The sequence below is a fragment of the Canis lupus genome, chromosome 2 (genome assembly GCF_011100685.1).
Source record: "Canis lupus familiaris isolate Mischka breed German Shepherd chromosome 2, alternate assembly UU_Cfam_GSD_1.0, whole genome shotgun sequence".
Taxonomy (NCBI): Eukaryota; Metazoa; Chordata; class Mammalia; order Carnivora; family Canidae; genus Canis; species Canis lupus.
In genome coordinates, this window is record NC_049223.1 from 53,948,797 (window position 1) to 53,961,798 (window position 13,002).

General features: G+C 36.6%; 1 protein-coding gene across 4 annotated transcripts in view; it reads left to right on the forward strand.

The window, feature by feature from the left end:
* BDP1 (B double prime 1, subunit of RNA polymerase III transcription initiation factor IIIB) overlaps positions 1-13,002 on the forward strand; it is an 89,255-nt gene that overhangs the window by 60,183 nt on the left and 16,070 nt on the right. For 3 of the 4 annotated variants that reach the window (XM_038530797.1, XM_038530795.1, XM_038530796.1), the window contains exons 27-32: positions 2,016-2,052; positions 2,530-2,622; positions 4,167-4,392; positions 5,542-5,699; positions 11,388-11,538; positions 11,765-11,945. In XM_038530797.1, the coding sequence (XP_038386725.1) occupies positions 2,016-2,052; positions 2,530-2,622; positions 4,167-4,392; positions 5,542-5,699; positions 11,388-11,538; positions 11,765-11,945 (846 nt within the window). Of the gene's footprint in view, positions 1-2,015; positions 2,053-2,529; positions 2,623-4,166; positions 4,393-5,541; positions 5,700-11,387; positions 11,539-11,764; positions 11,946-12,200; positions 12,369-13,002 lie in introns of those variants that run through there. The other variant, XM_038530798.1, reaches the window with a different exon arrangement.

A 13,002-nucleotide genomic window follows, 5' to 3' on the forward strand; every position in this document is an offset into this window, starting at 1 on the left:
TTGACCATTTGTAGATCATCTTTGTAGAAATGTCTATTCATAGCCTTTTCCCATTTTTTAAAATTCATGGTTTGTCTTTTTATTATTGAATTGTAAGAATTTTCTTACATTGTCTGGATACAAGTCTTTCGTCACTTACATGTTTGCAAATATTTTCTCCTATTCTGTGAATTGTCTTTTCATTTTCTTGATGGTTCACTTTATTTATTTATTTTTTAAAATTTTTATTTATTTATGATAGTCACAGAGAGAGAGAGAGGCAGAGACACAGGCAGAGGGAGAAGCAGGCTCCATGCACCGGGAGCCTGATGTGGGACTTGATCCCGGGTCTCCGGGATCACGCCCTGGGCCAAAGGCAGGCGCCAAACCGCTGCGCCACCCGGGGATCCTGATGGTTCACTTTAAAGTACAAGATTTCAAGCACCCGAGTGGCTCAGTAGTTGAGTGTCTGCCTTTGGCTCAGGTCGTGATCCCAGGGTGCTGGGATCGAGTCCCAGATTGGGCTCCTCACAGGGAGCCTGCTTCTCCCTCTCCCTTTGTCTCTGCCTCTCTCTCTCTTTGTCTCTCACAAATAAATAAGTAAAATCTTAAATAAAAAAGTTTTTAGTTATGAAGTCCAGTTTATCTTTTTTGTTTCTCATGCTTTTCTGTAATATCTAAGAATTCTTTGTGAAAGCCAAGGTCCTCAAGATTGACTCCAATTTTTCTTCTATTAGTTTTACTTATTTTTTATTTTTTTAGAGAGCACGCCTGCCGAGTTTGGGGGGCAGGAGCAGAGGGAGAGAGAGAATCTTAAGCTGGATGTAGAGCCTGACATGGAGTTCAATCTCACGACCCTGAAATCATGACCTAAGAAATTAAGAGTCAATGCTCAACTAACTGAGCCATCCTAATAGTTTTATAGATTTTCCTATAGTTTTTTTTTTTTAATCTATAGTTTTTTTTTTTAAAGATTTTATTCATTTATTCATGAGAGATACACAGAGAGAGAGAAGCAGAGACACAGGCAGAGGGAGAAGCAGGCTCCATGCAGGGAGCCCGACGTGGGACTTGATCCTGGGTCTCCAGGATCACACCCTGGGCTGCAGGCGGCGCTAAACCTCTGCGCCACCAGGGCTGCCCAGATTTTCCTATAGTTTTACATTTAAGTCTAATCAATTTTGAATTAAATTTTGTATATGGTGTGAGGTTAGAGTCCTTCTTCATTGTGTGTAACTGTACAGTTGTTGCAGTATTTCTTTGAAAAGACTCCTCCTCCATTGAATTATCTTGGATTCGTGTCAAAAATCAGTTGACTGTATATCTGGATTCTCAGTTCTATTCCATTGATTTATATGTCTATCCTTGTACCAGTGATGCTCTATTGATTATGGTTGCTTAATGTTTTGGAATTAGAAAGAATATGTCATCCTACTTGATTCTTTGTTTAGGATTGTTTTGGCTGTTGTGGAGCTCTTGGCAATTCCATATGGATTTTAAAAACTTGTCATTTTGGCACATTATGTAAGATTCTGATTAGGATTACATTGAATCTGTAGATCACTTTGTGGCGGGGGCTAGTCCCCTCTTCACAATATTGTCTTCCAATGAATGAACATGAGTTTTTGCCCATTTACTTAGGTTTTGATTTTTTTCAACAGTGTTTCATAGTTTGCACAGTATAGACTTTGCACTTCCTTTGTTAAATTTATTATCAAGTATGTTATTTTTGATACTGTTGTGAATGGAACTGTATTTTCAATTTCGCTTTCAGGTTCTTTATTGCAAATGTAGAGAAATATGATTGATTTTTGTATATTGGTCTTACATCCTGGAACTTTGTTGAACTCTTTAGTTCTAGTAGCTTTTTTAGTTTATTCCTTAGACTTTTCTACATATAAGATCATGACATATGTTTAACAGTTTCCACTCCTTTATAATCAATAATATTGAAGAACTGTAAAAATCATGGTTTTTGAGACAGAACATATATTTGGGAAAATATGTAAGACATTGTTTATCTTTTCCTCTTTTAGGAAGTGAACACAGGTGAACATATCCAAGATGAAACAGGTAACTGTTAAAAAGGGAACTGCTAAAACTACTTGGATAACACTAACAGGGTGATTTTGTATTGGTATTTGTTAGCAAATGAATCATTTTACTGGAGAGTTGAACAATATGTTCCACTGTTGAATGTGTTATATCCAGGAGAAACTTGGAATTCTTGGAATAATTATGAAGTGAGTTAAGAATTAAATGTTTAGTAAAGAAATATTACTTATTTCCTCTATCTGCACAGTTGTACTTTCTTTGAAGGTAGGAAGTTACTTAATGAGAAGGAGGCATTTTCAATGAGTAAAAGCTAACAATCAATGATTTCTTTTTTGTAGTAACAAAACATTGCCCTAGTAAGACATTAGTGGTATGGAGGATATTGAAACTTGTTGCTAGAGGATAAATATTTGAATTAAAAATGTTTTCTAAGTAAACAAACTTCAATTTTCAGCTTCATTTTTCTATTTTAATGTTGGTATATTTCCTCACAAGGTACCAATGATGGAAGCACTGAAGCTGCTATAACTTTACTTACAATGGGAGATCTAGTGTTGCAGTCAGAGATCGGTACAGAGCAGAGTGATGGTAAGGATGAAATATAAGTCCTACCAAAAAAAGCCTTTTATTTTTAAAGATTTTATTTATTTGAGAGAGAGAGAGAGAGAGCACGAGAGAGTGAACATGAGGGGGAAGGACAGAGAGAGGGATAAGGAGGCTCCCTGCTGAGCAGACAACTGGAAGCAGGACTTGATCCCAGGACCTTGGAATCATGACCTGAGTCGAAGGCAAATGCTTAACTGACTGAGCCAGCCAGGTGCTTCAAAAAAAGCCTTTTTTGGCTTTTAAGAAATTATACCCACATTTGACTAATAAGGCAGTATCTGCTTTTTACATTTGGCATAATTTTGTTTTTTTCCAGAAAAAGGTAATATGTGTGTATTGATCCATCTAACTTACCCCTTTAGATGTAGTAGCCACCATTTCAAAGTAGTACACTTGGTTTATTTTAAAAAAGTTTTATTCCTGGAATAATACAGTGAGTCTTACACTTTATTCATCATAAACATGATAAACATAAGCATCATAAACATGGGTTAACTGATCTCATTGGTCACTGATCACTTTATACATGTTTACTTTAGCAAAGGAGTTCCTGCTTTGGATTGTCTTCACAGTTACCTGACAATTGAATATAGTATGAAGGGACAGTAGCAGTCATTGAAATAATCTAGTTGTGACTATTCTGTTACTTTGTACTGACCCAAAATATATGTCAACCCATAAGTATTAGACTAACCTTACGGAGAAGTTATTATCTTTACTGTCTGAGGACCCTTCTAGTTTACGTATACTAAATGGATAGTTATGCTAATTATATTCGTCCTCATTATTTTGTCTGGAGATGAGTTGCCTGCCATTTATTTGAGGCTTTAGACTTCTAGACCCATATCTATATATTTATCAAGGAGTTTTCTCGTTGGTTCCTTATATAGACTTATTTACTCTCTCATGTTTGTTTTTTTGTTTTTGTGGGTTTTTTTAATTTATTTTTATTTTTATTTATTTTATTATTTATTTTTATTTATTTACTTATTTACTCTCTCATGTTTGTTTTTTTGTTTTTGTGGGTTTTTTTTTTGTTTTTTTTTTGTTTTTTTGAGTAAATTATACACCCAGTGTGGGGCTCAAACTCATGTCCCCAAGATCAAGAGTGACATATTCTACCAACTAAGCCATCCAGGTGCCCATATATAGTTCGTTTCTCAATGACAGAGTATTACTTTGGAGCTTGTCACAAATCTTTAGAAAATAATATGCAGGTTTTGAAAAATTGTAAATGAAGATAATCCTACCTTGAAACTTATTTGAGGCTATGTAGTTACTGAAGGTAACAGATTCATTTTTCCTTATAATAGCACAAAAATTATAGTCTTTAAGAATTATTAGGCTTAGAACAAGTCAAATCTCTGGCATAAAATATATGATACTATATTTAAATTTGGAGCCAAAAAGAGTAAACTTTAAAAATAATATAGAATTTTACAGTTGCTTAATGTAGAGGGATTTATTTTCTTTGGACACCTACTTGTATTGGGTCATTTTTAATTTTCTCTTTTTTTCTGTAATAGGAGTATGCGTACTTCTTGATGTTCATTCAAAGGATAAAAGCTGTGTTCCTTTTAGCCCACATAATGTAAATCACAAAATTATTCCTGAATGTCAGGAACTTTCTTCAGCTGTCAGTACTACATCTCCATCATCATTAGAAGAAAACAAGATTGTATTGGAAGAGCAAAGTACTAAAGAAGAAACTGATTTAGTGGAGAAAGTAAAGGAGAACGCTATATCAATCAGGTTTATTTTGCTTTCTTAAACTCTTGAGTTTTATAGTATGCAATTAATAAATACATTTTTTAAAAAGATTTTTATTTATTTATTCATGAGAGGCAGAGACATAGGCAGAGGGAGAAGCAGGCTCCCTGCAGGGAGCCTGATGGGGGGACTCCATCCCAGGACCCTGGGATCATGACCTGAGCCAAAGGCAGATGCTCACTCAACCAATGAGCCAACCCTAATAAATACATTTAAACCAACTATCAATTTAGTTAATAGCTTTTGAGTAATACTTGTATAAGTATGAAGTAGGCACTGCTAATTTCTCAGCCTTTAAAGTGAGGATTGGCTGGTTTGATTTCAGTGTAATGGTTTGCATTTTTTTTTAAAGATTTTATTTATTTATTTGAGAGTGTATGAGCATGAGCAGGGAAAGGGGGACAAGTGAGAGGGATAAGCAGACTCCCTGTTAGCAGGGAGCCTGACGGGGGGGCTCGATCCCAGGACCCTGGGATCATGACCTGAGCCTAAGGCAGATGTTTAACCATCTGAGCCCTCCAGGTGCCCCTGGCTTGCCTTTTTTTTTTTTTAATTTATTTTTTTAAAATAGACTCTACACTCATCATGGGGCTTGAATTCATGACTTTGAGATCAGAAGCCACAGTGTCTACCCACTGAGCCAGCCAGGCACCCCTACTGGTTTGCATATTAAAGTCAATGCAATGTGTGCATCTTTGAAGCTTTAGTGAAATAGTTTTATGTAAATATACTCTGTTTTCCAAATTTGGTCCAGATTCTCTTCCCTTCTCTAGACTTTTTTTTTTTTTTTAAGATTTTCTTTTCTTTACTCATGAGAGACACCGAGAGGGGCAGAGACAGAGGGGGAGGGAGAAGTAAGCTCCTTGCAGGGAGCCAGATGTGGGTGGGACTCGTGCCTGGACACCTGGATCACACACTGAGCTGAAGGCAGACGCTCAACCATTGAGCCACCCAGACATCCCCCTTCTAAATTTTGAATAAAATTACTGCTGTGTGTTTTCAGCATTAAAAAATGAACACTTAGAGATACTGTGGCACCTGAGTAGGTGACATATAACTATCATAATGTATGAAATGAGATGGAGTTCTTACATGGTTGATGAATTTTTCTCTCTTCCCCTCTTTTTCTAGGAATACAACTTCTGATGTGACCAGTAATTTGAGAATGAGAAGTAGATTTCCCAAGCCTAAACCAAATCTTAAGGCTTTGAGAACGAACAGGTTGAATGTTCATCAGGAAGTTCCCAATTTGTTTGTAAACAGAGGAGAAGTAATAGAAAGTCAAAGAGGTAAATTTTATTCCCTTAAATAGCTACAAAATTACTTTTACAAGAGAAATTGCATTAACATTTCAAGTGGAATATTCGGTTAAAGTTATCTTAATTTAGTATTAAAAGTTTCAAAATGGAGAGTGAACTATAAGATAAACACCAATAATTGCATCAACTAGCTTCATTATCATTTTGTGTTTTGTTGACCCAAAATAACACACGTTTGAACTGCATGAGTCCACTCTTCGTGGCTTTTTAAAAGTTTTTTAAAAATCTATTCATTTGAGAGAGAGAGAAAGCACAAGCAGGGGGAGGAAGAGGCCGAAGGAGAGGGAGAAGTAGACTCTGTGCTGACTTGGGAGCCCACTGTGGGGCTTGATCCCAGGACCTGGAGATCATGACCTGAGCCGAAGGCAGATGCCCAACTATCTGAGCCAACGACACACCCCAGATTTTTAAAAAGATTTTATTTATTTATTTAGAGCAAGAGTGGAGGGAGCAGGAGAAGGAGAGGGAATATGAGAATCCCAAGCAGACTCCATATGGAGTGTGGAGCCCCATGTGGGGCTTGATCTTGACCCTGAGATCATGACCTGAGCTGAAATCAAGAGTTGGATGCTTAACTGACTGAGCCACCCAGGTGCCCTTATACATGGATTTTTTTTTTAAATAAATGCAGTATAGTATTATAACTGTATTTGCTCTCTTCCTTATGATTTTCTTAACATTTTATTTGTTCTAGTTTACTTTATTGTAAGAGTACAGTATCTAATATACTTAACATGCAATTATGTGGTGGTTGACTATTTATGTCACCAATAAGGCATCTGGTCAATAGTATACTATTAGTGGTTAGGGTTTTTGAGAATCAAATATGCAGATTTTTATACTGCATGAGAGGTTTTCTGCACTCAAACCCCATGTTTTGGGATCCCTGGGTGGCGCAGCGGTTTGGCGCCTGCCTTTGGCCCAGGGCATGATCCTGGAGACCCGGGATCGAATCCCACATCGGGCTCCCGGTGTATGGAGCCTGCTTCTCCCTCTACCTGTGTCTCTGCCTCTCTCTCTCTCTCTCTGTGACTATCATAAGTAAATAAAATAAAAAAAAAAAAAAAAAAAAAAAACCATGTTTTTCAAGAGTTAGCTATATTTACTTGATTAAACATTTTCTTGTGTATTTTTTTTTGTGTACATGAATATTCAAGCAAACATTTTTTTTTTAGAAAGATAAACGTGTGTGGCAAAGAATAAGACACTGTCCACAGGTTTAAAATTTAATAAACTTTGGTTCCCAGTCCCCTAACCTTATATCTAGTAGTAAACTGCCTTTATGTTTTTATTGTAGACTTCCAAAAGTGTTTTATACGTATAAGCATCTAAATGTGGGACCGGGTACGTAGATACATTCACACGCACATATATACACACACATACATGTATAAAAATATATGTGTATTCTTTTCAGAACAAAAATATAAGCATACTATATCATACATTATATGTTCAGCACTTCTGTTTTATTTTAATTAATTAACTAATTTTTAAAAGATTATTAGAGAGAGCAAGCATGGGATCAAGAGGCAGAGGGAGAGGGAAAGAGAGTCCCATGCAATCTCTGGGCTGAGCATGGAGCCCTACACAGGACTCGATCCCATAATTTCAGGAGAATGACTTGAGCCAAAACTAAGAGTCAAACACTTATGCAACTGTGTTAGCCAGGCACCCCTTGTTCAGCTCGTAAAAATAACCGTTTTACTGAGATAATTCTATATAGTTAACCCATTTGAAGCGTATACTTATGGTGTTTAAAAGTTATGTAACCTTCACCATTAACAGTTGGAGCATGCACTCCCCATATCCTTCAACCCTTTTCTTTTTTTTTTTTTTTTCTTCAACCCTTTTCAACCCTAGGCAACCAATAATCTACCTTCTGTAGCTTTGCCTATTTGGGACATTTCATTTAGATGAAATCATATAATATGTGGCCTTTTGTGTCTGGTTTCTTTTACTTAGCATATTTTCAAGGCTCATCTATGTTGTAGCATGTGTCAAATAGTCCATTTCTTTTTCTTGCCAAATATTCCATTATATAAATATACTACTTTTTGTTTACTCATTCATCTGTTGATGGGCATTTAGGTTGTTTTTTATCTTATGGCTATTAGAAGTAATGCTGCTAAGGACACTTGTGTAAGTTTTTGTGTGGACATAAGATTTCATTTGTCTTGGATTTATACCTACAAGTGGAATTGCTGGATCATATGGTAATTCTGTATTTCACTTTTTGAGGAACTGCCATACTGTTTCAAAAGAGGTAGCAATCAAGAAGCTTGGGTGGCTCAGTGGTTGACCACCTGCCTTTGGCTTAGGTGGTGATCCCAGGGTCCTGGGATCAAGTTCTGCATTGGGCTCCCTGCATGGAGCCTGCTTCTCCCTCTGCCTGTGTCTCTGCCTCTCTCTCTGTGTTTTCATGAACAAAATAAACTGTTTTAAAACACAAAACACACCAAAAAAAACCCCGAAAGTAGCAACATTCTGTATTTCCTTTGGTTTTCTTTTTAAAAATATTTTTTTGTTTTATTTTTAAGTAATCTATACCCAGTGTGGGGCTTGAACTTGTAACTCACATCAAGAATCACATGGTCTACCAACAGAGCCAGCCAGGTACCCCACCATTGTCTGTTTTCACCAACATTCTGTGACGGTTTCAGTTTCTATATCCTCCTAGACACTTGTTATGAGATATGCCAGGGGACTTAAACTAGTATCTCATTGTGGTTTTGATTTCTATTTCCCTCATGGCCAATGATATTGAATATCTTTTCATGTGCTTATTTATTTTCTTTCTTTTTTTTTTAAGATTTTATTTATTCATGAGAGACAGAGAGAGAGGCAGAGACATAGGCAGAAGGAGAAGCAGGCTCTATGCAGGGAGCCTGATGGTGGGATTCGATCCCTATCCTGGGTCTCTAGGATCACACCCCGGGCTGAAGGCGGCTCTAAACCACTGAGCCACCCAGGCTGCCTTTTGTGTTTTTTTTAAATTGAGTTCTTTATATAGTAGCACTCTGTATTTAAAGATTAGTATATTTTAAAAATCTTTCTGTGTGATCACCTAGTGCTTTCATTTTTTTTAATAGCCTCACTGTCTTGTGATGTACGTGTGGAATCCTACTCCTATACCAACCCCCACCATCTGCCAAGAGCCCAACTCTTTTATGTGCTAGTAAGAGCAGGACAAACAGTGCACTTAATAAGTTATCTAGATTGTCTTAAGCCCTGTAGGTAGAAGATCTGGATAGTTAGCATCATCTTTTCCCTACTTTGTGGTTCCTGATGTCTGGAATTTCCTTTCAACCAGGAACTCTGATGATTCAGTTAGTTAATTCATTACTTACTCTTAGTTCAGAAATACCCAGAAGCTATTTCAATGTGCAGGCTGAAGTTACCTTTTATATTTTTATTCAGTTTTTTAAAAATTTGAGTGTGGTCGATACACAGGGTTACATTAGTTTCAGGTGTACAATGTGGTGATTCAATAAGTTTGTATGTTATGCTATGCTTACACAAGTAGAGCTATCATTTCTCACTATATGATGCTATTACAATAACATTGACTGTATTCCCTATGCTATGCCTTTTATTCTCATGACTTATTCATTTTATAACTGGAAGCCTGTATCTTCCACTCTTTCACCCACTTTATCTATTCTCCTACTTCTTCCCCTCTGGAAGCCACCAGTTTGTTCTCTATTTGTAGATATGATTATGGTCTTCATTTGTTTCCTCACTTGCTTTTTTAAAGATTCCATATATGAGTGAAATTATACCGTATTTATTTCTCTGACTTACTTCACTTAACATAATACCTTCTAGGTCCATCCATCTATAGCTGTTGTCACAAATGGCCCAATCTCATCCTTTTAATGGCTTTGTAGTATTCCTGTTGTTTCCCATTTTGTGTAGATATCCCATCTTCCTTATCCATTCATGTGCTAATGGACACTTGGGTTGCTTCCGTATTTTGGCTATTGTAAGTAATGCTACAGTAAATGTCGGGGTGGTACATATATCTTTTGAATTAGTGTTTTTGGTTTCTTTGTGTAAATACCTACTAGTGGAATTTATTGAATGATATGGTATTTGTATTTTTAAGTTTTAGAGAAACAGCCTTACAGTTTTCCACAGCAGCTGCACCAATTTACATTCTCACTAATAGTACACAAGATGCCTTTTTTTCTACATCCCTATCCACACTTGTTATTTCTTGTGTGTATGTGTGTGTGTTTGTATTTAGCCATTCTTGTTGTGATATCTTGTGGTTTTGATTTGCGTTTCCTTGATGATTAGTGATGTTGAGCATCTTTTCATTTGCTGTCCATCTGTATGTCTTCTTTGGAAGAATGTCTGTGCAGATCCTATGCACCCCCCCCCCCTTTTTTTTTTTTAACTAGGCTCCACTCCTAGAATGGAGTCCAGTGCAGGGCTTGAACTCATGACCCTGAGATCAAGACCTGAGCTGAGATAGTCAGACATTTAACCAACTGAGCCACCCAGGTGCCGCATCTGTGCCCATTTTTTAATCAAAATGTTTTGTTTTTTGCTGTTAAGTTGTGTAAGTTCTTTATATATGTTGTATATGAACCCCTTATCAGATATGCCATTTGCACATTTCTATTCAGTAGTTGACTTTTCATTTTGTGAATGATTTCCTTTTCTGTAAAGCTTTTTATTTTGATGTAGTCCCAATAGTTTATTTTTGCTTTTGTTTCCCTTGCTTCTGGAGACATATCTAGATAAATGTTGCTATAGCTGATGTAAGAGAAATTATTGCCTGTGGTTTTTTCCTAAGATTTTTATGGTTTCATCTCACATTTAGATCTCTAGTCCATTTGAGTTTACTTTTTGTGTGCAGAGTTAGAAGGTGGTCCAGTTTCATTCTTTGGCATGTAGCTTTCCAGTTTCCATTTCCATTTACTGAAGAGACTGTCTTTTCCCCATTGTATATTCTTGCTTCCTTTGTCCTAGATTAATTGGCCATATAGCTGTGGGTTTACTTCTGGACTCTTTTTTTCTTCCATTGATCTACTTTTGTGTCTTTATAATACTATTTTAATTACTATAGCTTTGTAGGATATCTTGAAATCTGTGATTGTCATACTTCTTAAGTTTGTTTTTCTTTTTCAAGATTACTTTGAGTCTTTAGAGTCTTTTGTGGTTTCATACAAATTTTAGTGTTATTTGATACAGTATTGTGATAATTGCTGTTGATATTTTAATAGCAAGTTGAAAGTAACTCTTTTATGTAGAAATCTTTTTTCTTCTTTTTGGGGCATTCTTTGCAAAATAACTCCCTCCCCAACACTTTGCCCAAGGTAGAACTAGCCAGACCTCATGTGTACCCTCCTCTAAACTTGTTTTGTAGGTGGATTTGTAATTACATTACTATCACCATAGAGTGGACATAAAATTGTTGTGGCAGCCACCAGTGAAACGTGCAGTGTAGGATTCATTAATCATCTGCTTCAACAATCTCATTGGCCAGTACCACTCTTCTTCCATGTGGATAAGCTTGATTTTTGGATTAAGAGAAATTTGGAAGAGCCACTGTATAGTGATCTGTCTTTGAATAGAGAACTTATTTCTTATATTGAGGTTTTAGCTGTATTACTTTAGACTACATCTTAAGTGTGTTTTTTGTTTAAGAACCTGAGAAAAATGTTTCTGAAGCAACGGAATTACAAGATAAAAGCCTTGGATCACTTACAGCAGCGGAAAATAAGGAGCAGAATAAATTGGCATGTGAACATGGTATTGAAGAGACTACTGTTTCTCAGGAAGCAAATCTAACTGAAAGGTAAAAGAGGTTCTGGGATTTTGTTTCAACTATAGTCATTAGCTACAGCTGTAAGAATTTGATTGGAAAAAGGGGGTTCTGTTGCATTAAAAATATTTTAGAAATTTGAACATTAAATCTTTGACTCACTTAGCTCTAAACATTATGCTGTAGTTGTCCACTTGATTTCAATACAGAACTGGAATACATACTCTGAAAGTCGAATATATATTAATTTCTTTTTCAGAAATGATGATCAAGAAGAGGAATCTCAAAAGGTTCAGATATTGTCAGTTGCTCCAGTTGTTTCCCCTGAGACAAGGCCCCATACTCTTGGTTCAGATATGGGTCTCACTGAGAGTTCTATCAAAGAGCCCCAGAGAGAGGACTCTGATGGAGACAGTATGCTTACATTTCATGTGTCAGAGGTAAAAGAATACCAATATAACATGGGGTGGCTGGGTGTTTATTCTCCATTTAAAAAAATATTAAGGTATAACTTACAGTAAACTTCACCCTTTTTAGTGTGTACTTCTACAAGTTGTGACAAACATATATAGTCATGTAAGCAACACATTAACAGTTCCATCATCCCTCAAATGCCCCAGGGCCCTTTTTAAGTCACACACTCCCTTGCCACCCCCACTGCTTGGCAATCATGGATCTGTTTTCTTTTCCTATAGTTTTGCCTTGCAAGAATGTATTGTGACTGAACTTTTATTGAGTGTGTCTTTAGTCTTTGGAACCTAGATAAAATAGCCAGTGAAAGTTATGAAAAAGGAAGTGTTTGTACAGAGTATTTACCTCCTGCTTGCTGGCCACTGAATCTGAGAAATACAGTCATGTTGCAGGTATTATTTTGAGATGTTACTACTACATGTTCGATACTGTGTAAGGTAGTGGGGAGGCAGAGTTGTGGGAAAACAGATTAGTAAATGAATGGTTGCTAAATGAATAGGTGCTATGAAGGCAAGTTGCATAAGACTGTAAAGGAGTGGTCCTCAACCCAATCCAGTAAAATCAGTCTCTGGAAGTAGGGTGTAGGCATTTGCTTTTTGTTGCTGTTAAAGTTACTCAGGTTATTCTGATGTGCAGCCAGGACTGAAAGAATCCTTGATCTAGAAGAACAGGTATGAATTAGCCAGGAAAAAGGAGAGGAACATATGTAAAAAATATGTAAGAAACATCATTTCATATCAGGGACTATAAATAGTTATGAGTAGGATATAAATGAAGTAGTTCGAGGTGAATGAGCTGGGTAGCCTGGGAGCAGACCATAAACGGAATGTTTAGGACTTGTTACAAGAGTTTGGGCTATATCCAGAGTTAAGGGATTTTCCCTGACCCGCAAGTTGTTTATTTTAACTTTTTTATTTTGAAATAATTTCAAACTCATAGAAAAGTTGCAGAGATCTTATATAGAATTCCCATATATGGGAATCCTGGGTGGCTCGGGGCGTGATCCCAGAGCATTGGGCTCCCTGC